Source organism: Falco rusticolus, chromosome 9 (genome assembly GCF_015220075.1).
Source record: "Falco rusticolus isolate bFalRus1 chromosome 9, bFalRus1.pri, whole genome shotgun sequence".
Lineage (NCBI taxonomy): Eukaryota > Metazoa > Chordata > Aves > Falconiformes > Falconidae > Falco > Falco rusticolus.
This window is the reverse complement of record NC_051195.1, coordinates 47744015-47770825: the sequence shown is the minus strand read 5'-3', so window position 1 is coordinate 47770825 and position 26811 is coordinate 47744015. Positions and strand designations below refer to the sequence as shown.

The 26811-nt window shown below is 47.4% G+C and overlaps 1 protein-coding gene across 2 annotated transcripts in view; it reads left to right on the top strand.

Annotated features, from left to right (window-relative positions):
* The window catches only part of COL5A1 (collagen type V alpha 1 chain), a 160382-nt gene extending 134381 nt beyond the window's left edge, over positions 1-26001 (top strand). Inside the window, exons 40-66 of one of the 2 annotated variants that reach the window (XM_037399981.1) lie at positions 31-120; positions 213-266; positions 903-1010; positions 2769-2876; positions 3499-3552; positions 4172-4225; positions 4435-4542; positions 4638-4691; positions 4779-4886; positions 5023-5076; positions 5461-5568; positions 6635-6688; positions 7054-7107; positions 7566-7619; positions 8053-8106; positions 8866-8973; positions 9418-9471; positions 9575-9628; positions 10339-10446; positions 10935-10988; positions 11678-11713; positions 12521-12574; positions 12971-13229; positions 13647-13759; positions 16008-16076; positions 19928-20161; positions 22924-26001. In XM_037399981.1, the coding sequence (XP_037255878.1) occupies positions 31-120; positions 213-266; positions 903-1010; positions 2769-2876; positions 3499-3552; positions 4172-4225; positions 4435-4542; positions 4638-4691; positions 4779-4886; positions 5023-5076; positions 5461-5568; positions 6635-6688; positions 7054-7107; positions 7566-7619; positions 8053-8106; positions 8866-8973; positions 9418-9471; positions 9575-9628; positions 10339-10446; positions 10935-10988; positions 11678-11713; positions 12521-12574; positions 12971-13229; positions 13647-13759; positions 16008-16076; positions 19928-20161; positions 22924-23070 (2406 nt within the window). In that variant the 3' untranslated portion in view covers positions 23071-26001. Of the gene's footprint in view, positions 1-30; positions 121-212; positions 267-902; positions 1011-2768; positions 2877-3498; positions 3553-4171; positions 4226-4434; positions 4543-4637; positions 4692-4778; positions 4887-5022; positions 5077-5460; positions 5569-6634; positions 6689-7053; positions 7108-7565; positions 7620-8052; positions 8107-8865; positions 8974-9417; positions 9472-9574; positions 9629-10338; positions 10447-10934; positions 10989-11677; positions 11714-12520; positions 12575-12970; positions 13230-13646; positions 13760-15884; positions 15954-16007; positions 16077-19927; positions 20162-22923 lie in introns of both variants that reach the window. The other variant, XM_037399980.1, reaches the window with a different exon arrangement.
* Positions 26002-26811: the final 810 nt, after the last annotated feature.

The following is a 26811-nucleotide window of genomic DNA, read 5'->3' as shown; positions in this document are numbered from 1 at the left end:
ATCCTCAGCTATTTGTCACTCTCGTTGCAGGGGGACCCTGGTCCCGCCGGCCTCCCAGGAAAGGACGGTCCCCCCGGCTTGCGAGGCTTCCCCGGAGAGAGAGGTCTCCCTGGTCCCATTGTGAGTAGAGGCTGCTCGGTCCTTCCAGAGGGAAGGATGCCTGGGCGGTGCAGCACCCACCTCCCCAAATGACTCTGTTTTCCTCCCTCCAGGGTGCTCCAGGGCTGAAAGGCAACGAAGGTCCCCCAGGCCCCCCAGGTCCAGCAGTGAGTATCCTTGCCCTTACAGGCACCACCTAATGCCTTTACAAGCTTGGCAAGCCAAGCCAGAGGGTTAGTCACAGCTCAGGCCTTTACCCGTTATTTCCTTTGCACTAACCAACGACTTGCTGGATATTGCTTTATTTCACAAGACACGCATGTAATAGTTCAGTCATTTTGTGGTGCCAGCTGTGTGAACATACGTGACAAGCTGAGGGAACTGGAATGATTCAGGACATCAAGGATTTTGCTTCTTAATCACCTGCTTGCCCTCTGCAAGTTGTCCCCACTTGAGATTTGTTCTCAGTGCAGCGCTCCTGGAAGAAAACACTCAGAATCCAACCTCCCTGATGCCTTGGCTGTGAAGGGAGGTTGTGCTCTTGTTCCAAGCTGATAATGTGCCCCCAGGAACTGAGCTGCCTGCACCATCCAGAGGAGAACCCAGCCCTTCCAGGGATTTTAACCCAAAAAAGACCTGCAGGACCCCTTAGGCTGGTGGTACTAAATCATCACGTGGCAGTCGCCCCATCGAAAGTGCTTACTCACTGATGATGCATTTGCAGCATCCTACTGCTGGTTTTCTTTGTGTATAGATGAAGCTCAATACTCCAGTTAACGCTTCCTTCCTTCTTCCCTGAACAGGGCTCTCCTGGCGAGCGCGGTCCCGCGGGATCAGCCGGCCCGATAGGCTTGCCAGGGCGACCTGGTCCCCAGGGACCTCCGGGACCCGCAGGTGAAAAGGGAGCCCCAGTAAGTACCAGTATAAATATTAACAGCTGTGTGTCAAATAGAAATGTGTACAGTAGGGAGCTGAGCATGGAGACACAGTCCCTGGGGTAGGTGTATAAGACTTAAATAAAAAAAAAAAAAAATAGAAAGCAATTTTTTTCATCATGGGTACATCAAGCCACTGCACATTAGCTGCTTATCTGCCCCGTTTGTGACACTCGTGCTATCAAAAATGGATGTGATCCCAGGGGCTGAAATGTCTTCAGGCAATGAGAAGGGATGAGGACTGAAGAGGTGGAATGACAACCTGTGTGACCTTCTGGTGACAAACAGCCAAAGGACAAGCCTCTGGGCAAAGAAGTGAGCTAGCTCCATCACTGTTCACAAGGATGCAATGGTAGCAGCACTTCCCACTGAGCCCAAATAAATCCCTACCCGCACTCTGCCCCAGCTGAAGGGCAGCGCAGGAAGGTGCTGTGCAGGTTTCAGCTCCGCTTCCTGGGATGCTGCGTGCTGCCGCAGCATCAGTGTTCCCAGGCATCCCGCTGGTGCCCATGGAAAGAGCTGTGCTCAGCAGGAGCCCGAGCAGAGCGTGGCTGAGTCCTGCCATATGGTCCCTCTCCTGAGCCTTCACCAGCCAGCCCGCGCAAACTCTCACATCTTTCGCTCCTCAGGCACGCGTGTGAAATATCACGTGCAGGCAGGAGAATGTGGGCTAGGATGACTATTCCTGTCCCTGAAGAGTGCAGCACCATGACAGACCTAAGGAGGAAGGCTGTGCCTCTTAATTCATGCCCAAAGGCTTTTGCAGGGACTTTTGGGTTGCCTGCCTCAATCTTAAGCTCAGCTTCAGACCAGCAAAATGAGCAAACGTTGGCATTAGTGATTTCAGACTCCGTGAGGACACTTACGGTGATTGATGGTTGTTATCAGAAGTGTTTTATCAGCCACTGTATTCCACATTTGCTGGCTTATTAGAAACTCCAGCAGCTAGTCCAGAGGCAAAAATTTCCTAGTGAATCAGCTTTATGAATGTCTGTCCTGTCAAGTACCTATATGATGTACCAGTGGATGGATGAATAGGCAATTTATGTGGCATCTAATTATTCAGAAGAGAGCACCCAGGATTCAGATGCAATTAAATTATGTACAAGGAAACTGAAAAATATTCACTGTTCAGTTCCTATAAACAAACAAATTTGACTGAAGGCTCCAGGCCTGAGGAATATGAGTGGATCTTTAAGCAGGAGGCCAGCAGAGATTGCTTTATTCACTTTAGGTGTTTTCCTTTGTCCAGAAGCTCAGGAGTGAGCTCGGTGCCTCCTGAGAAATGTTCATTTGTTGGGGATCAGCCAGGGAGGGAGCAGGCAGTGAGTGTGCTGGGACAGCCAGGAACAGAATCACTAAAAACGGGCTTGTGAGAATAAAAATTAGTTGGGGTCTTGTTTGGCATCCAGAGAGAGATGGCAGAGGGTTCAGATTAAATCTGATTATATTGCTACAGCAATGAAATCGCAGCTGTTCTCTGGGTATTCACTGTAGATACTTGTCTGTCTTTTTTTTTTTTTCCTTTATCTTTCAAGACAGAAACTTTATCTTGTTTTAGATAGCGAGCACAGAGAACCCAGTGAAGTATCAGCTGGAAACCTGTTTTGCTATATGTGCCCATATAGTCAGGGGTGGTCATTAGCAGCTGAATAAAACATTAATGGGATGTAAGGGGTTGGTTGGAGGGTGGAGGAGAGCTCGGTGTGACCTGCCTGCTTGTTCTGCTTCCAGGGCGAGAAGGGTCCCCAGGGACCGGCTGGCCGGGATGGCATCCAGGGACCAGTGGGACTGCCGGGTCCAGCAGGTCCTGTCGGCCCCCCCGGAGAGGATGGAGACAAGGTGAGAGCAGCTCCCTGCTGTGCAGGGTCTCTCTGGGAAGGAACCGGGCAACATGCCCCATTGTCACCATGCTGCCTTCCACCACGTCGGGTTGGATGTGCAGCTGGTCCTAACACCAGGATATTTTCTGGCGCTTGCAGTCCCGCGAGGTCAGCAGCATTCAGTCTGGGGAGCAGCAGGAGAACTGGGATGCATGTGCTCTGCCAGCCAAACTGCTTGCTGAAAACACAGTTCGCCTCCCCAAAGCCTGTAGCAGGTGGCCTGCCCGCAGGTGCCTGGCTTTTCCAAATTAATTACCTTTCCCCACTCTCTCATTAAGCCCCTCTGGACTGAAGGATTCTTAGAAAACGTTAGCTGGGATGAATCGCTTATTGCTGCTAACAAGGTCTGCAAAATACTGTTTCTTGCATCACATGGCAGCTAAGAAAGGTTTGAGAATATAAAAGGGCTTGGTTACACTTGGGGTGGCCAAATCTCTGGCCTTTTCCAGAACTTTCTTGGGTATTTCTGTGGGAATAGACGTCTTTGTGATGGGGATGCAGATACACAGGACTATTGCTTGAATGCTGAGATATGGAGGTGGGCACCAAGTGAACTAACTGTGGCTCTTTGTACCTGGCAGGGTGAGATTGGGGAGCCTGGCCAGAAGGGCAGCAAGGGCGACAAAGGAGAGCAGGTGAGTGGGGTGGACATCGTCGTAGCTGCTTCCCTGGAGGAGCACGGTTATTTGTGAGACTTGCTGGAAACAGAAAACAATATAATCTTAATTTACTTCTGTCATTGCTTTGTCATCTGCTTTCTTCTCCAAGTACCTACACAATGTAAAAAAAGAGTGAGTGCCTGAAGTGTGAGCCTCCGGCTCCCAGCAAGACACTGAGAAGTTTCCATGTCCCTCATGTACTGTGTAAATACCTGTGAAACATTAGAAGCCCTTGCCGTTGAAGCTGGGTTTGGCTGTAGTTCCTTTTCTCTTGCTTGCAGCACCCCGAAGCACCCTTTATGTGCTGCTCAGAGCCTGAGGAAGATAAATTACACATCAGCATCTAGAGAGGAGTGGTGTGATACTGCTTTGCTGGAGCAAAAATATGTTTAGATGTATCTGCTTTGCTACTGGCACCAGGGCTGAGGATTGGTGGTGTGTCCAGAAGACTTGACCCTGTCCTCCGTCTGTGTTTGGGGAATTAGTGCATGTTTAATGGGGGCTGTGTTGAAGGGTGTTGCCTTTTCCAGGTGAGGTTTGTTTTTTTTTTACTCTGTGCTACTAACACTGACATTGCACTTGTGTTTCATGACAGGGTCCACCAGGTCCTACTGGCCCGCAGGGTCCCATCGGCCAGCCTGGCCCAGCTGTGAGTATTGTTCCCTGTTAGCAGAAATGCCCTTTCTTACCGTAAAATCTGGGAAGTTCTGCAAGGGTTGGCGGTTTCTGTCTGGCACTGCTGATGATGCCCAACACATCGTCAGGGCATTGCTGCTGTTTGCAGCAGGAGGCGGTGGGGCCGCGGCTTTGCATCTACCTTGTGTCCTTGCTAAGCTGTGTTAGACTTTTGCCTCGTAGGGTGCCGATGGAGAGCCAGGTCCCAGAGGACAGCAAGGCCTCTTTGGTCAGAAAGGTGATGAAGGACCCCGAGGTTTCCCCGGTCCCCCTGGCCCGGTGGGCTTGCAGGTAATCTGCAGCATCGAGGGAGGGCTTAGGGTAACGAGAACTGGGGCTCCACCTGAGATGTTCACAGCTAAAACTCATTCCCTCCACCTCCACAGGGCTTGCCTGGGCCACCTGGTGAGAAGGGAGAAACAGGTGACGTTGGGCAAATGGTGAGATGCTTTCATACTTTTTTTTCATCACTGACATAGACGTTGCTCCAAGAAACATGTCTTAAATTTGTCTTCCCTTCTCCTCAGGGCCCACCAGGCCCACCTGGACCCAGAGGTCCATCTGGACCACCAGGAGCAGATGGTCCACAGGGTCCTTCCGGGGGAATAGGAAATCCTGGTGCAGTAGGAGAGAAGGTAAAACATCCAGGCAAACCTGATCGAAGCCCTCAGGAATTTGCTACAACACTCATGCAGGGGCTTCGCTACATCAGCAGCAAACTTCGCACCCTGCAGAAATATGAGCGTGCTCATCCCTTTTTGCCCTCTGCAGGGTGAACCTGGTGAATCTGGTGAGCCTGGTCTTCCCGGCGAGGTTGGCCTCCCGGTAAGTATGCTACAGAGTGGCTCTTGTTCTGATGAAGGAGAGCTTATCTTCAGCGCTGTCCCTTGGGGAGCTGCTTGAAGGGGTGCCAGAGACATGGATGTGGATGGGGCTGCAGGATTGAACCAGCCACGTCCTTGGTTTGGGTGCTGGGCAACACAGTGCCATGTTACTTGTTATTTTTGGTGTAACGTTTAGTCACCGAATACGGGCTACCCACGACTGAACACCATGAACACCATTTAATCTTTGTGGGAAGGGACTGCTAAATCATATCCTCGTGTTTGGAGATACAAATAGAGCTTCTTCCTCAGAACTGATTAAAGGATAATTAGAGAGCCGTAAATTGTTTTCCTGAATAATAGAAACACCTTTTTTGCTTTACAGGGTCCTAAAGGTGAAAGAGGTGAAAAGGGTGAAGCAGGTCCCTCTGGTGCTGCTGGTCCACCCGGCCCCAAAGGTCCACCAGGTGATGACGGTCCCAAAGGCAGCCCTGTAAGTACCCCCTCCTGCCCAAGCAGTGCTTCCTTGTCTGCCCAGCAGGGACTTCTGCATGAAGATATGTTTTCCAGACGTTTTTGTGGAAATTTGAAATGGTTTACCATCGCTCCACTAATATGTGATATTAGTCCCCTTCTTTAGGATGGTAATGAAGGAAAGACCCAGCCATACCATATCTTCTAGAAAAACTTGAATTCTTAGTCTTTTTTTGCAGGCTAGCAGAAAACTCACCCCTATGGAGAGGGCCTTCCACAGGTTTACTTCGTCTTTGAGTTTACGTATTGCCAAGGTCCTCTGCACCAGAGCGAAGCTTCCAAAATAGTCTAGGGGAGATTTATGTGAATTTGGGAGTTGTACCTCTAGGATCAGATCCCCGCTGATGCTAATTGCTGTAGCTCTATTGAAGCCAGTAGAGCTATACTGATTTATACCAGATGACAATGGTACAGTATTTATCTTGCCGGCTTCTTTGATGCTTGCTGGCTGAAGAAATTTATTATGCGATAAGCAAAGATGGCATGAAACAGCAGAGGAGGCAGGGGAGTTAGTCATCTCTTAACAGATGGGTTTTTTGGATATCGCGTTATTGGTTGAAGTTTGTTATCTGAAAGCTGGTCTCAAAATCATTTGAAGTACACAATAGACATTGTATGGAGAAGAATAGTGAAATGTTTTAGTCATTAAATGCTTTGAGAGGATCTTCCTGTGAAAAAATGTTGCACATCATGTAGTAAGCAAAAGCAAAGTCTTCTAATCTGCGCATTCCCCAAAGCTGTGGGGGTTTCGCTGTCACTTGTCCAATATGTTTAAGAAAAACTAAATGAAGCTCCTAGTGTTGCCTTCGGAGCTTTGTGTAGTCTGGATGCAGAGCTGAGCTGGTGGCAGTGACTGAATGGAATTACTGAAGATGCAAAGATGGGATGCGGTCTGGGGTTGTGTTTGAGGGTAGGGAACTGAGGTTTTGCTCGGTAGGGTGACTCCCTGTGTTGTCGCTAGGGTAGCAGGCAGTAGTGCTCTGCAGTCTCTCTGACTTGGGGATATCCTCTTTCTCTCTTTGCAGGGTCCAGTTGGTTTCCCTGGTGACCCTGGTCCTCCTGGAGAACCTGGTCCAGCTGTAAGTGTTTGTCTCACGGAAGGGCCATTCGGTTCCTCCTGTTGGTTTACTGGAAAATCAGCTGTGCACTGTTCATTCACCAGCAGCTCCTCAGGCATTTACTTTACTTTGGGAAGAGTAGGCAGTCCTACCATAAGATTATCTGACCATGCTACAAGCTCTGGGACAGCAGCTATGTGGCTGCTGCTACCCACAGGATTTGGCACAGGACCTTTGCTGTTGCCCATGTTCTCAGCAGGGGATGGGAAGGGACAGTACTTGGTGACATGAAGACCAGCTGAAGCACATCTGCTGCTGCTAACAGTCTGCTCAACCCTATTCATACCCAAAATACACCTGCTTGTTTCTTTCTTCTTCCTTTCTAGGGTCAAGATGGTCCCCCTGGTGACAAAGGTGATGATGGTGAACCTGGACAGACTGTAAGTAACTGGATAGATGAGATCTGTTCCCCACCAGTTCCCACAGCTTCTGTGTGCAGGTCCAAAGGCTTTTAACACAGAATGATGTACAGCATCTAATTCCCACCAGCTTCTGCTTCACTGGTCCCCTGATACCTGTCCCTCCTGTCTGTGTCAGCCTGCCTGCTGCCATCCATCCAGGCTGCTTAGCAATACATCCTGAAAGCAAAAATGAACTTAAGGAAAAACAAAATCTAAGTCTTTCATCTTAACTTTGCCATGCCTTATGGTACTTCGTGGTGGGAAGGGATAAAACAAGATACCACCTGCAGCCCCGAGGAGGTGTCGGGAGTTGTACTAGCAGCCCACGCCTTGGCTTAGCATAAACTTTAGATCTCGACTCGAGTTTTACATGTTTGCTCCTCCTTCCCATGTCTCGTGGTGCAGTTATGGCTTGTTCTCCTCCCCTCTCCATCTAGGGTTCCCCTGGTCCCACGGGAGAGCCAGGCCCCTCCGGACCCCCAGGAAAAAGGGTAAGCTGATTGTTTAGGAGCATTTTTCCAAATGTATTTGCATTGACTTTTTGAAACTAATGTTATTTCTAGATCTACGGTAAATGTAAGGCAGTAGCATGTAAAATAGATAATAATTTCAAAAAATCATTTATGTGCCATCAACAGCACATAATTGGAAATTGATGGGAAAGTTGTCACCGAATCCCATGGATTTTTCTGAGATCTTAACACCCAAAAGAAAACACAAATGTGAGGTGCTCCTGCTCTTCCTGCCTTGCTGGCAGAGCTCAGGGATTCATTTAGCAAGAAGCTAATTTAAAAAGCTTTTCAGAGATATTTGTCTCCATTTTGTCTCCTTCCCTGGGGCTGTAGCATCATTTTGCTAATTCCAATAGACCGTTGCAGATCAGTGCAATCTAATTGTTTTGCATCTATTTTGTGCTTTCTCTAGGGCCCTCCTGGTCCAGCCGGTCCTGAAGGAAGACAAGGAGAGAAAGGAGCCAAGGTAAGAGCTGAACGGGATTTCACTTCTGTTGTGTCCTTTGTATCCCTAAAAGATAACCCTCTGACAACGCTGGTGTTTAAATGACAGGGATTTGATTTTGCTGTGTATAACAAAAAATTAGGCTGAATTTGGGTCCATCGGCCTCAGGTCTAAGCTTATGTTTCATCTTTTAACAAACTCGGAGGAGACAATTAGGGCTCGATAAGGTCATGGGAATGTTTTTCATGTTTTGAAATGACAAAGTGCCATATTTGGTAATTTAATGTGTTGTAAATAATATGGTGTGCACAGCCCTACATCCTTTCCCAAGGCAAACACAGTGTTACTGGACCGTGACTGTTCTGGTAGGGGTGGTGGGGACACGTAGGGTGGGATTGCAAGTTATAGATCCAGTTGTTGTGGCAGCTGCAGGAAAGCTGATGGCGAAGGATGTCCTCTGCTAGCTCATCTCCCAGGACTGAGCCCAGGACAGCTTTCTGCTCCAGAGAGCTCACAGCCAAAGGGCTGTTCCTGCTGGAAATCAGCAGAAATAGGCAAGGGTGGAAAGCGAACGAGTTTGGAGGCTTGTCCTCAGTGCATAAGGGGTAGGGAGTGGTAGGAAAATCAACGAACAGAAAGTTCTGCGTACTTTGCCTCTGGGATTCTGCATTAATCATGACCTGCATTCACTCTGTGACATCCTAGCAGCAACCACAGCGTATTTGAGAAGATCATTCGATGCCCCAATGCAAATTAAACCGTGCTGCCTCTTGCATCTAGGGTGAAGCTGGTTTGGAAGGACCTCCTGGGAAGACTGGCCCAATTGGTCCCCAAGGTGCTCCAGGGAAGCCTGGCCCTGATGGCCTTCGAGGGATTCCTGGTCCAGTTGTAAGTATTCCCAAACTGAGCAAAGTCTGAGAAAGTTTCTGGGCAGGGTTGTTCCTGGTGCTTTACCGTAAAGTCTGCCTTGGAAGATGCCTTTCTCCCAGTGTAATGGTCTCTCTATGCTTAAATGCCTGACAGCAGATAAAACATATTTAGTGGAAACAGTACCATAGTGAATATCATCTCCCAGCGTGTTTTATTTGAATCTTGGGTCTGCTCCCAAGAGCTCCCACTCTCCATGGGTGAGAGTTTCCATGACTTCCAAAAGTCCCTTTTCCAGTGGAGATTTGAGCATGAAAGGAACACAAATCCTCTTGCCTTTACCATCTGTGAGAAGCCAGGGCAAATGTTACCTGGCACAGGGACCAGATGAGGATGAGTGAATAATCCCAGTGGGAGAAGTGCTATCGTGAATAATTGTTTTGAGGGAATTGCACTGTTTTACAGGGTGAACAAGGTCTCCCAGGATCCCCTGGCCCAGATGGTCCTCCAGGCCCAATGGTATGTCCAGACCATCAAATTCCATGAGGTTTTGAAACGAGTGAATGCATTTTACATTAGTTCATTCTCTCCTTTTTTCTTTCCCCCCTGCTATCTCCCAAAGGGCCCAGCAGGTTTGCCTGGTCTTAAAGGAGACTCTGGTCCTAAAGGGGAGAAGGTAAGAACAGCACACACCATCTTGCTGTATGACCTGGGTGTGGGGGAAAAAAGGTCATTGTAGAGGGGTCCTGCAGCTGGCAGGACAAGGCTGAGGAGTGCCACCAGCCCCCTGTGCGCACCCTTATGTTCTGGAAGCATTGGACATATCTTTAGAGGAGCAATGGAGAGTCGTGAGTGTGCCCTAAGAAATAAAACAGGTTGTGCTGTGGGTAAGCATGTGCCACTGCCTGTCTGGATCCCAGTCTGGGTTTCCCATGCCCGTATCACCAGCAGTGGTGATGATTAGGTGACGTGGAGGAGCCAAATTGCTGCATTCCTCTATGTTGGCCCTTGCAGTCCATGGCAGCTCCAGTTGTCAAGGCTGCCTGGACACGGGCACGTTAGCAGAGGGCTTAGGGAGCTGCAGACACCTGGCTTGCTTTAGGGCATGATTCTCAGTGTTGTAGAAATTTATGTAATATATGGTAGCACACAAAACGAGCAGGTGCTCTAGTGCAGCAGTTCCCTTTCTGCATTTGTAGCATTTTCTGTTGCAAAAATCTGGTGCTTTTCCTGCTCTGCCACTTCCAGGTGTCAGGGGCAGCTACCAACTCCTATCACCTTGCTTAGATATTTGGGTTTTTATCTAGAAATATCTTTGCTGGGTCGCTTTGGCATTCAGTTACCTCCGGCGAGAGATCATAATTAACATCTGCTGCTTTCCCCTAGGGTCATCCAGGTTTAATTGGTCTTATTGGACCACCGGGAGAGCAAGGAGAAAAAGGTGACAGAGGTCTCCCAGGCCCCCAGGGCTCAGCAGGACCCAAAGGAGAACAGGTAAATATTCCATAAGACCTTCATGGAATGTGCTTTTGAGCTGTGGGGTTTGCTGCCCTTGAGGAGGTAGGGCATAGCAGAGATGGTCAACCTTAGCAAGAGGCTCATTTTTGAGGAATATTTTCTATTTTCTCTATTAATGGGGTTTATTGTACATGTGAAATGTAGAGATGCTCCAAAATGACCCATTTTAGTAGCAAGCAGATTCTCAAGGGTCATATGAAAAGAGTTGAATAGACTTGGAGAAATGGTAACAATAAGTATGCATCTAGAGGGCTGATTTTTCAAGCTGTGTGCCTAAACAAGATATGAGATTCCCTGGTCATGCTCTTGTCTGCATCATGCACATGCATAAAAACCAGCTAAAGCTTCGGGTTTGAATGGAGTCCTGCAAAACCACGTGGTCATCTGTGAGCAGGTGTTAGTTGTATAGTTATATGCCAGCATCGCTGCATGCAAATCCATGTTGTTCTGCTTTTATTTTTCAGGGTATCACAGGTCCTTCTGGACCAATTGGACCTCCAGGGCCACCAGGATTACCGGTATGTGACAAATAATTATTGTTTAATTCCTAGGGAGTTACACAGTCCTGGAGTCATTCATGGTGCTCCCAGATATACCCAGCTCAGTCCTTCTGGCCTGACTTTGTATGAGAATGCTGATGGGAATGGGATTGCCCAGCTGAGCCCATTAGAACCACTTGATTGAGTTACAGGGGCACTGGGGGGGTGACGTGTGATGTGTGAGCTGAGAGATGGGCACGTGTGCCGTGGTGTGATGGAGGCAGGGGAATGAGCCCATCTTGTTTCTTTCCCCCTTTCTTTTGGATTGTCTACAATCACATGGTGATTTCTTGCTTTTTTTTGCTATTTGCATCTTTTTTTTTTTTTTTTTTCCCCATTTGATGCCCAAAGGCTGCAGCCTGCACCCTTGGGTGACCAGCATTTGCTAGCCCCAGGTTGCGGTAACCACACAACAGCTTTTTCTAGTCCCTATCCGAGCAGGAATGCCAAGTGCTGACACAGATTGGTCTGACACAAATGCTTTTTATATGTAGGCAAATAAAAGCACCACCAAACTCAAGTGGATGTGAAAAATGGAAACAGAAGGGAAGTGAATTAAAAAAAAAAAAAAGCCTTGTATAACACCACTCTGTCTCTCTCTAAGGAAAGACTGATGACTTCTCTGCTAGGAAATGTACTGACTCCTTTCTGTATTTTTCTCTATACAGGGTCCACCTGGTCCCAAAGGTGCTAAAGGATCATCAGTGAGTATAGACATGGTTAAACAAAGAGGCTGAGGAGGCTTTTATTAAGTGCATAACCTGCTGCGACTCCTGCATATCAGTGGCATTAAGGCAATTAGCCAGATGACTGTAGCAAATGCAGCCTGTCCGGGCTCTCTAAGCCCAGAAATGGTAATTGGGAAAGGTTTCTGCTGCACACACTGGACTTCGTTGAACATCAGTGCAGTAGAGATCAGGAGGAGGAATGCAGTGCTTAGTCCTTTAGAAGGAAACCTACTGCTGGAAGGTGGAGGGTATTAAAAATAGACTGTGAAGCGGGAGGTGGCAAGCTGAAAAGCGAAGAACTCTGTGAGAAATACGACGCTGAAGCAAGCTTCATGTAACAGATCTTCTATGCAGGCAGCTAAAAATTCCTCTCAGGCAACTTCCTAATGTCTTGTTCCCATGCAGAATTCAATGTTTTATTAATTTTAAGATTTTATTTGATTTCTAAAACCCTTGAATTGGTTTGAGGGTTAACATTTTCACATATTAGAAGATATTTCCTTTTCTGGAGGAGCCTATGCAAAATTTGGCTGTTTAACCCCAAGTATTTGACTGATCTTTTCTTTTACCTAAGCATTGAAAATAACAAAAACAACAACAACAAAAAAAGCCCAGCATTTTCTTGGGGGGCTGTGAGGAGACTCCTCTTGTGCGCCTGAAAGGACAGGAAGAAAGTTTTTGCCACAAGTGACTATTAAAAGAAGTAATGTTTGAGATGTGATATAAGTGACAAGTGCTTTTTCTTGAGTAACTCACATGTTTTTCCCTTGTTTTTCCACCCAGGGTCCAACAGGTCCAAAGGGTGAATCGGGTCTTCCTGGTCCCCCAGGGCCTCCTGTAAGTAGAACCCATTACATGAAGTTCGTGTGTACAGTGAAGTACAGTGAAATGAGGCTCAGATTTAATGGTGGTGTAATGTTAAGAAGCAGATTTTTGGACAAAGAATCAGGATATCAGGAGTCCTAGCAGTGGACTGGCATCACTTGGAGATGCTGGGGAAAAAGCAGAATGTGAAGGGAGAAGTTAGTACTAGGAAGGTGACAAGAGAAGATGGATGCGGTGTTCAAGCCTGGTGGCCAGCGTTTTTATCAGTACCATCATGGGTGTTTTACATGGCTAGCGTGTATCTTCTGATGCTGCTTCTCAGCACTGGTGGCTGCTTTGGTCATCTCTTCTGTCTCCTCCCCACTGCCAATGCAATGAGAAGCCGTATCTTCTCTCCCCACAAATCAGGGTCCTCCTGGAGAAGTCATCCAGCCACTGCCCATCCAGTCTTCCAAGAGGACCAGGCGAAACATTGATGCCAGCCAGCTGGTGGACGACGGAAACGCTGACAACTACATGGACTATGCAGATGGCATGGAGGAAATTTTTGGCTCACTGAATTCCTTGAAACTGGAAATTGAGCAAATGAAGCATCCCTTGGGCACTCAACATAACCCAGCGCGTACCTGCAAGGATCTGCAGCTCTGTCACCCTGATTTCCCAGATGGTGTGTCCCGGGACAGAGGGGGGGCAGGGAAAAAACTGTGGGTTTCCCAGCTCCGTGCAGTGAATACAAGCGAGTGCAGGAAGAGAAGTGATTTAAGGGGTCCCTGGCCCTGGTGCCCCATGAGGAATGTGGCTGACAAAGAAGGAACACATAGAGGAGACTTGGACTAGATGACTGTCGTAGGTCCCTTCCAACTGAAATACCATATTCTAAGAATGGGGATATGTGATGATGAAAAAAAAAATTCTTGTAAGGTGCCACAGTATTATGTGGAATCAGAACATAACCACTTTTCCAAAAAATACACGTAAATAGTAGCCTATGACAGGAATGAAACCCCCCCCAGTAAGATGGTTGCTGAAGTGCTCATCATTCTTCCTTCACAGTGCTGATTCTTTTATCCTCTTGTGCATCCAGGTGAATACTGGGTTGATCCTAACCAAGGATGTTCCAGGGACTCTTTCAAAGTTTACTGTAATTTCACAGCTGGTGGAGAGACTTGCATCTTCCCTGATAAGAAATCTGAAGGAGTAAGTCCACAAAACTTTTTTTTTTTTTTTTTTCCTCTCTCCTATATTATGGTGCTAAGAGCTTGTTTCCTAATATGAATATTCATATACAGTCAATTTCAGGAGAATTGAACAGTAGCAAGTAAGGATTAAAGATCCAGAACTACTTTGTTACGCAATGTTGGCTTCTAAAATAATAAGGAATATGTTTACAAAGAGAATTTCTTTGAGTAAGTCAGATTTAAACTGTGATTTGGGACAAGCCTTTGATGATTTCCCAGGCATAATAAACTAAAACATAAATTATTTTTTTTACTTTGCTTTACTAAGGCAGAGAAGTCTGTGTTGGCACAGGAACTGTGGCACCCATGAGCTTTGTTTAACTCATTCCTTGCCTCCCCTCCTGCAGCCGGGCTGCTGCTCCGCCGTCTGCATGCGTCAGCACCGCTGATTCTTCTACCCTTACCATGTCTTCAGGCGCAGCAGATAAATGTTTCTCTCCTGTCATTTTTCCTGGTGTTTCTTGTGGGTAAATGATCTTAAATGATTGCAACTAGTCTCAGTGTTCTTCCTGGCTCCGATGCACAAGGTTGATTAAGTTATTTGTGTAATGATGTTCTTAGCTCAACCATACTCATAATTTTTGTCCTGCGCCCACGCACTCTGCTTTCCAGAGCTGCTCTCCCCGACGCCTGGGGCGCAGCTCTTGCACTGGCCAAGCAGAAACTTGCAAAGGAGCCGGGGGGAGCTCTCCCAGTGACACAGTTGTGCTTCAGCTGGGTTAGGGTGCAGGCAATGCTGTTCAGGGAGAGCCCTTTGCTTGCTGAATTTCATCTGCCAGAAATATGTGCCAGTGCAGGGCAAATAACATGCGACGTAAATCTTCCTGGAGTTTCTGTTCGGGTTGTTTAAATAGGAGATGGATTTCTTCTCCTTTGCATTAACTTGCCATGGCTCTCCTCCAAATGGTGACAGCTATAAAAGCAGAGTCTGCCCGTGATCTTACAGCTGCTCAGACTCCTGCCATGATGATTCTGCAAGTGGCTCTTTGGCCCCATCTCATCCACTGTGGAGCTGCTCTTCTGACCGCTGCGATGCTCCTCAAATGCAAATTGTGCTACGCTTCTGTAATATTGTCGTAAATAAGAAAAAGCTTCAGCCTGCTCTTTTTCCATGTAGAGAAATGAAAACAGCTACCACACCGGCATTAAGTATTGGCCGTGTTGTTTTATTACAAGCCACAGCAGTTTAAGAAGTAGTATCCCTTCTCAGTCCATCCCTAACCCAGCAGAAACACACTAACTTGCTTTATGGCTCGTGTACTGGAAAGGACAATCCCAAGACACCTGCTTATAGCTGGGCTGTTGTTGGAGAGATTTACAGCAGAAGTGAGGGAGCTCGTGGGAGGGTAAGGGAGCAAGCGGCAGCCACGCTCCTTCCTTGTGCTCTGACTCAAAAAAACCGATTCAGCTGCTTACATGGGGCTGCCGTAAAGGATGCTCCAACAGCTCATTTCTTGTCAAGGTCACCCCCTGCCTTGCTCCAGCTAGTTGGAACTCCATCGTGTGCGATGGTCCAGCACTGACTGTGGAGGATGTGCTCTACCTTGGTGCTGCACGAACGCAGGGCGCAGGCAGAAGCTTCCCCATAATCACGTTCTTTGCCTTTCCCAGTCCCACAGTGTCTGGATTTGGCGTTGGAGTGACAGCAGCCTTCTCTGTTATCAGCATTGCTTTTCCACCCCAGCCCTCCCACGAAGATCAACGCATCTTTTACCATTGATATTTCCTTTTGTCCTCTCTATCTTTCCTTTTATCTCTCCTGCCGATAGACAGCACTGCTGGTTTTGCATCCAGTGCCGAAGAGGCAGAAATCAGGCTCTGGAAAAGGAGGCTGGTGCCAAGGCAGTGCTGGGGAGCCGGGGCAGCAGCACCTCGTTCTGCTCAAGAGGCTGCTGGCACCTTAGGGCTCTGCCAACTGCTCTCGTTCCTGGTGTATAAAGATTAAGAAAATGTATTTGAGGAAATGGGACAGTTTCAGTAAGACATGCAGACTTTGCTTGTGGAACTGATTGTAACTTTTTTTTCTTTTTTTTTTTTTTTTTCTTCTTTCTTTCTCTCTTCCCTCCTTGCCATCCACAAACTAGGCTAGAATTACTTCTTGGCCAAAGGAAAACCCAGGCTCCTGGTTCAGTGAATTCAAGCGCGGTAAACTGGTAAGATGCATCTTGGTGCTTTCTGTTTTCTTTAACCCCTGTCATATTTTACAGAGTAAAATGGCTCGTTGGCCCAAAGAACAGCCTTCCACATGGTATAGTCAGTACAAGCGGGGGTCTTTGGTAAGTGGCTAACCTTGGCCCTCTAGTCTGAATCAGAGCACGTCATCTGCTTTGGTATGGCCAGACCTGTTGCACTCTGCATGCTGGACTAATACCCATCGCAAGTTGCAGTAAAAACATTTAAGGTGGAATACGGAAAAAGAAACAAAACCCGCTAGGGACACTTTTTCCCATTCTTTTTGACTGAAGACGTAGGAGCGGGTGACGAGCTTCCCCTGCATTAGGAGGGGCTGGGGACCCTGCAGAACTGGAGCTGTGGCAGGGCTTTCTTTGTAGAGCGCTGCCGGAGTGCTGCATCCTGCCAGGAGGGCTGTTGCTGTCTCCTGAGCAGTCCCCATTACGGCAAAAAAAAAGGTGTCCACATGCTGCTGTCCCCAGAAGTGTACCCATATACCACCAGCTGAGACACCCCTAATGTGATGCTTTAGCCTGCATCTGCCTTGGGCAGCCCCTCCTTGTTGGTACTCAGGCTGAGTTGGTGAATCCGCACATCGCTGACCTGCGGCATTTTTCCCCCAAAGGATGGATTTTGGCTCCCACACTGGAGATGAGCCACAAGAGGGGCTCCCCCACCACCCCCGGAGCTTGGGGGGCAAGAAGTTGTTGGTTTAAAGGAAGATCTCAAACCTTGGGCCTTTGCCAAGCCTGGTGGGCAGGAATTTGAGTTAGTTACAGTTAAGGTTTGTTTTTTTCAAGGAAGGACAACTGTCGTACAGTCAAACAACGTTTGATGTCAGCAGTCAAGCAAGACAGTAACACATAAAACAGAGAGAAAACTCTGATATTTTGTCTTGTAACAGGGCATTCATGTTGTGGATAGATCGCTGCCATGGAGCCTAAGCCCTGGTCAGGGATGTCAGAGCAGCAACTGATGAGTGCGAGCCAGGTTTCCTTAAGCAACAGAGATCTCCCGCGTGTGTATCAATTCTTGTAGGATTAGCAGGATGCAGGCAACACGCTCAGTCAAATCAGGAGAATTAGAGAAGAAAGGAATACTCGGCAGATAAAACTGACTTGTCCCCACAAGCAGGAGGTGCTCTGACGTCCCACGCTGAGCTGCCTCCTGCAGGCATCCTTTCCCCAAGGCAGAGGTTTCTTGCAATGCCCCAAACTTCCACCTTAAAAGGCAAACAACAAAGAAAATTGCGGCGTTGTTTTCCTAAGCCTCATTGCGTCGCCACTAAACACATTCTGCTCTGATTCTGCCCACAAGAAGGATATGGCTTCTGCAGCTTTTCTGCATTATCAAATAAGGCCGCAAAGCCAAGGCTTCAGCCTCATAGCTCCTTGGAGGGCAACTACTCATAGCTTAATTACAGAGCACTTCATCAGTTAATGTTATGAGTACCTCCATTTCTCCATCTTCTCTGCTTTTATTTTTTTTTTCCCCTCGCAGTCTGTTTATCAGCTACGTTAGAAGCTGAATTGCCAACCTAGAGCTTAGGGCCCATCTCCTAAAATAGGAATTTCAGTGCCTCTTGGAGCCCTTTGTTGCATCTTTCTCTGTTGCCATTTTCTTGCCACCTTTACCTGTCCTGCGTTTTCTGTTTGGAAAAAAGCCACCAGCACGTAGAAGACCTGCCTAAACAAACTCAAAAAACTGCTAAAAACACAAGCCATAAAACCATGAAAGTAAATTTTGTTGTTTTTTTGGTTTTTGGTTTTTTTTTTAAAGTGCCTCTCATTGTGCCCCAGTCAGTGCTTGGAACCATGAGACTGGTAAATTAGGGAGACGTTTGCCTGGATGTAAGATCAGTTGAAATCTGTGTGTAGATGGGCAGGATGAATGAGTTTGAGTTCCCCTCTGGGTACGGCGTTGCTCCTGTTACTCCATGGAGAAGGTCCCTGGTGTCTTTCCACACAGCCCAAGCACAGTCTTTCTGGGGGCTGAGCCCACAGGGAACCCTGAAGCCAAGGGGAAGATTCCCACCTGGCTGCTCGGCACTGCAGAGAGTGCAGGCTGCTGATGCGGGGGCTCTGTGTGAATCTCAGTTGCTTGCAGGAGGTGCACAGCTGTGAAGATGCTTGCCTTTCTTCCGTGGCTATCTAAAGCAAGAAGGATATCATAAATATGAAATACAAAGTAACGGTCTTGTTATGATGCTTCTGCACCATCATTAATCAATAACACAGAGTACTTGGAGCTGATTCCTTACCGTTTCTCATGATGCAGCCAAACTGCATTTAGAGGGATAAAAGGTTTGCAGATGTTTTCTTCTGGACCCTGCTTTCCCTCTGTGTGTGTTACAATTCCCAGTAGCTCTAACAAGGCCTGCCACCCATCCTGTCCTGTTATCCTTCATAGCCATATGGCATCTGCCACAGGGAAATTATCACAGAGAAAACAGGAAAGGAGTGATTTTTGCAAAAACCGTGTTCCCACGAGCAAGCCTTATGCGCACAACCGGTTCCCAGCGGCTCCAGTTGCAAAGCTGGGGCAGGGCTTTATGCTGTCTGCAGAGGCAGAACAGCAGCCCAGACCCCTTAATCTAGCAGTCAGGCTCCCAAACCCAGCACCGATTTGAAATAAGAACAAATAAAGAGAGGTAGGTCCTGCAGATCAGTAGTGCCACGTGTCCTTGGGTGTGTGCCAAGTAGTCAGCATTTTGCATCCCCTTCCTTCCACGTCCTGGTGGTTTTCTGGTAGCTCTCCTTCTGACATGCGTGGCTCTCTCATGGTCAGTCATATTTAACTCTCAGGAGGACAGTGCAACAGTATCCTGACAACCGGTTGGTATATTTATTTATTTTTATTATCTTTTTATTCGTTATTTTATTGCCTGGTTATGAATCTCTTCTACTGTTTGCAGCTTGCACCGCAACTTGATGTACCTTGAAGAACACTACGCTGTTTGCGTGCCTGGTTCTCCTGGTTATTTCTAAAGAAACCCGCTGTCTGTAGAGGACAGTAACGAACAGAAGCTCTGGTAGCTTGGCCATGGCAGGAGATGCCACCTCAAGTACAGTCAGTTTATACATGCAAACTAGCTGTGCCTCTGTGCATTTGCTTCTTTGGTGGGGTATGAGAGAAAGTCCCAGAAAGTCCTGAATCCCCTAGGCACTGGCATTGGGTTTCAATAAATTGTGTTTTGCAGAAATACATTTCTAGACACTCTTCTACAAGGGAGAAAAAGAAGCCTGAGAAGCAGAATGGAGCAAATCCCAACATGCAAGTGCAGCTCTGTGTTTGATGACATGCCCTAAGGGCAACAAATACATTTTCCCTTTAGCTGAGCATAGCCTGGCCGACCAGGGTAGCACAGAGTCCTTATCAGCAGGAACAGAATTGCTGCAGATTAAGTGCAAAGATTGCTAAAAAAATGGTGTGTTGGTGTCCAGGAAAAATGAATGGGAAGTACCCCAGCGTGTGCAGAACAAAACACCCACAGCAGTCAGAAAATCATGTCAAAAAGGACAGACAAATAAAGCCCCAAACCCTTAAAAAAATCTGCTTTTCTTCCTCTTCTAAAGCTGAAGTAGTACACTTAATACTGGCTTAAACTTGAGACAAATATCCCCAAATTTGCACCCTTTTGCAATCAGGGCTGAAATCTCCCTTCCTTTTTCCTCCTGCCCTGCCATTACCCTTAGGTTTTTTAGCTCACACTCAGATCACATCCAGTGAAGAGAAGTAATTGCCCCTTGGTAGCCCTGCCCTGGCCGCAGGAGCACCAGAGCAGCCCCGTGCCCATAGTGTGGCAGCAGCAGTGTCTGCCCCCCGGTGGGGTGGTGAGCCCCAGCCCCATGCACAGCGTAATAAAGATGGGTGAGACTGGTGGTCCTCAGAGCCCCCCCAGACACGCTGCATTGCCCCTCACTGCCCAGTGTTTCTCCTTCTCTGCTTCTCATAGCTCTCCTACGTGGATTCGGATGGGAACCCCATCGGAGTGGTGCAGATGACTTTCCTCCGGCTCTTGAGCGCTTCAGCCCACCAGAACATCACTTACAACTGCTACCAGTCTGTAGCCTGGCACGACGCCACCACCAACAGCTACGACAAGGCCATCCGCTTCCTGGGCTCCAACGATGAGGAGATGTCCTACGACAACAACCCTTACATCCGAGCTGCCCTCGACGGCTGCGCGGTACGTGGGCAGAGCTGGTCTCAGCCAGTCCCTGCAAAAGGGGTTGCTGCTGGAGGTGTCTGCCCCCCTCTCCTGGTTGTCCCATGCCATCTGGCTCCCAGCAAACTGCCTCCAGGTTCCCTGCACCTGTTGATGGAGTTGCCTGGAGGGCTGTCCCCAGCATGGGAGACATCAGGCTTGCTCTTCTCTAATGCTGAGAATACACGATGCTGCTCAAGGTCAGGGGGAGCGGCAGCACCTCTGGGTATCAGATCAATTTGCTTTATTGCTGGCTGTGCATAAAGGAAGGGACCTGCCTAAGACCACCAGTTGCTTTTAAATGTCCCCCCTTGCTTTTGCTCTTACTCCCTTTACTCACACGGAGAGAGGTGAGCAATGACAGCACCCAATTGTGTGTGAGTTTTGCAAGCTTTGGCAATAATTTCTTTAACTGCTCTCAGGAAATCTGGGAGGCCAAGCACTAAGGGTTTGGCATTGGGTTGGTTGGGGTTTTTTAGCAGCTCACGGCTGCGTGCAGCCCCGGTAGGGCACTGGGCTGTGCTGGTCATGGGGGTGCACCTAGGTCCAGCCCAGCATCCCCCAAGCCCACCAGAGGAGCCCGGGCACAGTACTTTGGTTTGCTCTGTGCTCGCAAGCCCCTGCCCCTCACGGGAGCCACCTGTGCCCTTGCGAAAGACAAACCAAAGCAAGGTCTGACTGTACAGCAGATGAGGTGATGCTATGGAATGCAGGAGACAGGTTCACATCCCTGCTCACATTTCAAATGCAAATTTTAGCACCTTTTTCTCTAGCTCTGACCCCCATGACTTTTGCCCAGAGTGCAGAAGCAGGCGTTAGCTGCAGCCCTCTGTTCCCCACGGTGCTCTTCACTTTGCCCACGAGCAGCCGTCAGGGTTCCCAAAGGGGCCCAGCATCCTCCCTCTGTTTCTGCCTGCTCTGTCGGCTGCCTGATTGGGGATTAAGCTCTGAAAATATCTGTCTTCAGGAGCTAAAAATTTGGCAAAGCAGGTGCCGCTTGCATTTATTTTGAGACCCAGCTTGCTGGTGCAAAAGCACGCATAATTCTCACCCTCTGCAACTGCAGCGCTTGAAGCCCACGGGACGGAAAGATGGAGGTGTTTGACAGAAAAAACCCTCTGCATAATTTGAGGTGAAAGTGGTTCTGTTCTGGCACACGCACGTTTTCTACTGTAGGAGCAATGAGGAAAACCGGATTAGAATCACTTCTTTTAACACCTCAAAGAGAGGGAAAGGGCATCCATCCCGCTTCTGGAAACACTCAGAAGCCATGTGGGGAAGTTTATCCTCAAGCACTTCATATCTCCTGCTAATGCAACGTGTCCTTGGTAAAAAGTGCCCTCCCCTCCCTTTCCCTTCTCAAGTCTCAGGGATGCTGCAGGATCCCACGTTGCACATTTTAAGGCAGATGTGCTCACTGAAAAGCCTTTTGGTTTAAGTGATCAGGTGCCCTGTGCTCCCCTTCCTAATGCAGGATATTTGCATGGAAAGAGGACTGGAGGTCCTTGGGGTTTATTTGCTTGGTTGCTTCTCACAGGCAGCTGTTAGCACAGCCAATTGCAGCGCTGCAAATAACTACAGCAAGATCTAAAGTGCTGGGGACACCAGGAGAGGCTGATCAAGCCCTGGTGCGATGGTGGGGCACAGAGGTGTCGTCTCCTGGCTCAGAGCTTTGGGCATCACTTCCAAACCAGCGTGCCACATCCCTCCTTTTTGCAAGACGTGTTCCTGTAGGCTTTAACAAGTAGGTAAAATATGCCCAGGGAGCTTATTGCAGCCTTGCAGAAAGAGGCTCTGCATCTCCTGTACCATCTCTGGTACCCTGGTAGATCATCCTTCCTTGACCTAGAGGCAGGATATTCAAGATCGAGCCCTACCATGTGAAAAGTGGTTGTGCTGCCCACCGTGGCTTTGCTGCAGAGGTCCTGGTAGGACCCGCGCTCCGGCCGTGACAGAGGCTGCTGCAGCCGGCGCCAGGCTAATGTTCAAGCTATGATCTCCAGGGCTAATGTTCAAGCTATTAGTTGAATGTGTTTTTCCTGATCTTACAGCCCTTTCTCAGTAGCTGTGATATAGCCTATTCTTCTGAGACACACAAATCAGAGGGTAAGGTAGAGCCAAAAGCTGCTCCATAAATTCACTTGTTTGTGCAGCTTTGTATGCCCTCGGGTGCACTTCTGCTCCTCTCTAATAATTATTTATATTTCAGAAATAACTGTATGGCTACCAGGCACGATAAAAAGACAACATCACCTTGTGAATTCCATCAAACTTTAAATGTGATCTTTTCGGTAGTGCTCGGATAATAGTCAAACTAATATATTCAAATTAAATCGCTCACATTTGCTCAACAACCCATGCGTGTCCTTGGGGAGGCAAAACAGCTATACCACAGCCACTGAAATTTTACCAGGCTCCTATTCCAGCTTTGAGATGTGCTGTCAGCAGAGTTGGTGTCTTTTGGTCTGCATGGCAGCAGCTGCTTCTGCTCCAGATTCTGGGCTCAGGACGGTCATCTCCCCAGGGTTCGCTCAGTGGTCACCATCCCACTGGAGAGCATCTGCTAAATCTGCAGGGCAAATGGGGGTTTGGGTGCTGGGTGCCTCTAATTCAGCTCAGAAAATGCCTGGGCGAGAGCATCACTGTATTCCCAGCTGACTGGTGGATGCTTGTTCACGCTAACTTGCTGTTGTTGAGTTGGAGGCATCATCAGAGTTTCTCTCTTTCCCTCTTCTCCTCATCAGGCAAGGAAGGGCTATCAGAAGACTATCCTGGAAATCAACACACCCAAAGTAGAGCAAGTACCTATAGTCGACATCATGTTCAATGACTTCGGAGAAGCATCACAGAAATTTGGATTCGAGGTGGGACCAGCTTGCTTCATGGGCTAAGAGCCACCTGAAAACTAGTCTCCAAATGAGCAACCTCGTAACCTCATTGCGCCATTTAATTAATTAAAAAAAAAAAAAAGAAAGAAAGAAAAAAAAGAATTTCTTGTCACATGCACGTTCTGAAACTGGACAGCGATGGGTTATTTTTTTCCGTTTTGTTTTGTTCTTCATTTCGCCCGAGTTTTTCTGTGCCACCGCACCCCCACGTACTGAATCGCCGACTGAGAAGACCGTTCCCACGACAGACGCAGAATCCAGAATCGCATGACCGACCGCTGCACGCGTGGCCCGGAGACCTGCCCCTGCCACCGCCGCTGCCACCCCTGCTGCTCCACTGCCACCGGGCAGACCCCACCACCATCAAAGACTTCTTCTTGCCATGGAGCGATACCGAGCGCTTGTCTATAGATTATTGTGTGTTTGTTTGTTTCTAAGGAAACATGAAAAAAAACTTGAAACTCCTGTGTTCAGCTTGACGTTGAAGTCCTGGCAGTCCTGGCTCCAATCCAAACCCTGCCGAAGCTCATCGGAGGCATTTTGTTGACTTCCACGAGATTTGGATCAGCTCTAGCAAGTAGACATCATGGCCATTTCCAGAATTTTTAATCTCTCCATGGAATTGCCTAATTTTACGTTTTCTAAAATTTAACCCCATGAATTTGATAGCTAAAATTCACACTGGGCATCTCTTTCCCATGTATTAAAGGTGCTTATATTTTTGTATGTTTGTAAGTAAATATTTGTATTGTATATTATTTTAAATGTTTAAATGTTTCTGGCTTCAAAACATGCATGTGACCCTGTCTGGATTAAAACCACCACCCTTCCCACCACCATCCCAGCCAAGCATCCACCTGGGAATGAAGACGACAGCTCACATCCCCACTGCTCCTGCCTCTTCTCAGCCCCAAGCCTGGATCTGGGGGGCCCTGGAGTTATGCCCAGGCATGAGTCTTTGCAGGATGAAGCCCCAGTGAGTGGCAAACCCCAGCCCCCAGATGTCTTTCGGAATGATTCATTTCAAAATAAGCAAATTAAAGCCACTTTTTAACAAGATTTCTACCAAACCCTGATGTAAAAGCAGGATCTGCTTGAAGTCTCTGCCTTTTTATACACTTGCTTACCTTAACATATGTGTTTTAAATTAATTCTTCTTTTTTTTTCCTTCAGCATTCTTATAAAATAATAGTAATAAAAAGAAATCCATTCCCAGCGGCAGATTGCAGTGGCAGGGGAAATCCATCTGTCCTCTCTGAATACAAAATGGTACAAAAAAAAAAAAAAGGAAAAAAAAAAAAGGTGCTTTTTATTTTTACATGTCTCTGTGGTGCTATCTATTTGAATAACTTTAATACAACACTGGTGATACCCTGCCATTGGCCAATCTCCCACCAGCCTTTGCTTTATAGCCACTTTCAACACAGACTGCAGGCTTTTGCTACAGTCTTTGATTATAAATGCATGCCACCTTCATATTTGTTATGTAGAAGACCTGCTCCTTTCCTTAATTGTACACAGTAGCTTGTACGGTCCACGTAGAAAAAGTATTAAGTGTGCTTACATCTTTCCCCTCCCCCCACCCCCCCCAAGAATATTCATGCGTTTTATATGGTGGGAACCGTACCAGATTGTACTCAGTCGCTGAATGTTTGTGGTGCTAATTTATGTATTTGTTGGATGTCCTGACGTGATGCTGAAGCCGTGTGGGTGCCTGCCCGCCGAGCGCTCCCGGGAGTCTGCAGTTTTCTTGGTCTTCCCACAGTGGCTCTGCCAGGATGGCTTTTTTTCTTTTTTTTTTCTTTTTTTTTTTTTCTTCCATGCAGGGTTTTCAGCTTGCAACCTGCTGACACCATCTTCTTTTTCTGTTTGTTTGTTTGTTTTCTCCTTGGCCATTTTCCTTGTTCAGATCTTTCAGCTGGAAAATAGATGTTGCAGGGTGGGGGGGGTTATTATTATTTGGCCTGGAGTATTACAACAACACTTGAGCCAAGGGGGGTCTTTCACCATAAAGGAAAAGACATCACATTTACTGTGAAGAAATGCCTACATATGATGTCTTTTCCTTCCTCCTTCCCGAGCAGAGAGCAGCAGCATCGGAGGAAGGGAGGCAAAGCCATGCTGGAGAGAGCGGCGATGCCGCCTGGTGCTTTTTGGTCCAGGAGAACCATGTCCATCCATCTCCCTTCTTCTGTTGTGTTCTCTTGTAATTTTTATTTTTTTTTCCACTTGGGGGGAAAAAACAAAGGTGCTACCCTAAAAACTGCAGACTCCGGCAGCAAAGCAGTGAAAAGGAGTATATAATAATATATAGGAGAATTCAGCTTCTCAGTCACCTTGGCAACAGCCTTGTTCAGGAACAGTGGGAAGGTCAGAAAAGGTTGCACATTCCTCTCTGCAACAGAAAAGCCATATATTGATGTATGTACACACGTGTGTGTCTGTCTAGGTCATGTGATTCTGTTACAAATTTTCATCAAGGGAGCTTCTTTCTTTTATTTTTTCCCTTTATTTCTTTGCTTTAAGAAAAAAAATCCTCTGTTGAATTCCACAGTGTTGTAATTGTACTGAGCTCCAAACTGTTCCGATTTCCCCAGACCACTTAGCTACGGTATATTGCAATAAAATTACTACTTGTATTTGCAGACGTTCTTTTTGTGTAATTTTATTTCCCTCCTCCCTTAATATATATGACTTGAACAAATGTTGATAAGAAAAATAAAACCTATGGAAAAAAATTTTAGTACATAAGGCCCTTTTTAAAATATAGTGTCAAATGACATATTGTACATTTCTTCAAAGTCCAATAAACATGTCAAAATTTAAGTGTAATGCCCATAAGAGCTATTTTTAAATATTTTAAACCTGTGTAATAAAGGAATAAATGTAATAGATTTTTTTTTCAATAAATCAAGTTTACTGTTTCCACCTAAACCAACGTGATGTGAATGTCTTCTTGAAGTTGGTTGCAGCATCATTTCCCCACGACCCCTCTGCTCAGTGGAGCCTGAAGAGTTCATCAGAGTAGCAGGGAAACTGCTTAAAAGGTAATGTATACTATAAAATAATAAACCAAACCCATCAGACAGAGAACTTCCAGGCCTGGAATCTTTGGGTTTTTTCCTCTAGTGAGAAACTCCAATCAGCTCAACAGTGCAAAAGTCCAGCCCGAGGATCTTGGTGACTGGGATCTGGATGAGGACATGAAGTGGCCACCAGCTTCTCCACCCCAGCGGCAACGGCACCTGAGGAGTCTTTGCTTGGCAATGCAGCCTGTGCTCTAGCTGATCTTCTCCTCCTGAGACGAACTGAGGAAACAAGCCATTTTTCCAGCTTCTTGATGAGCTCCTCAACCCCAAAACTCATGTCTCGGCCCCAGGGCACCACTGCACGGACGTGCTGGGGGAAGCAATGTGGGGGATGCTATGGTCATCCTCTCCTCCTTAACTCCTGTGGGTTTTGCTCCAGGGATGTGCAAGAAGATGACGGCTTCTCTAGAAACCACTGTAAAAAGTGGCATGCGTCTGCCTGCCAGCACCAACCGCCGCTGCTGGATTTGCTTCGCTCGGGTTCTCGAGGGCTTCTTGCAAAGAACGTTTGGGTGGTGCAGCTGGTTTGCAGGTTCAAGAAGATGCTTGCACCTTAGAAACGTGTTCTTAGTCGCAACACTGCAGGTGCATATAGCACAAACACATGTGTGTGCACGAGCCCACCTCTATGCACAAAGCTTTGCAATGAGCAAGC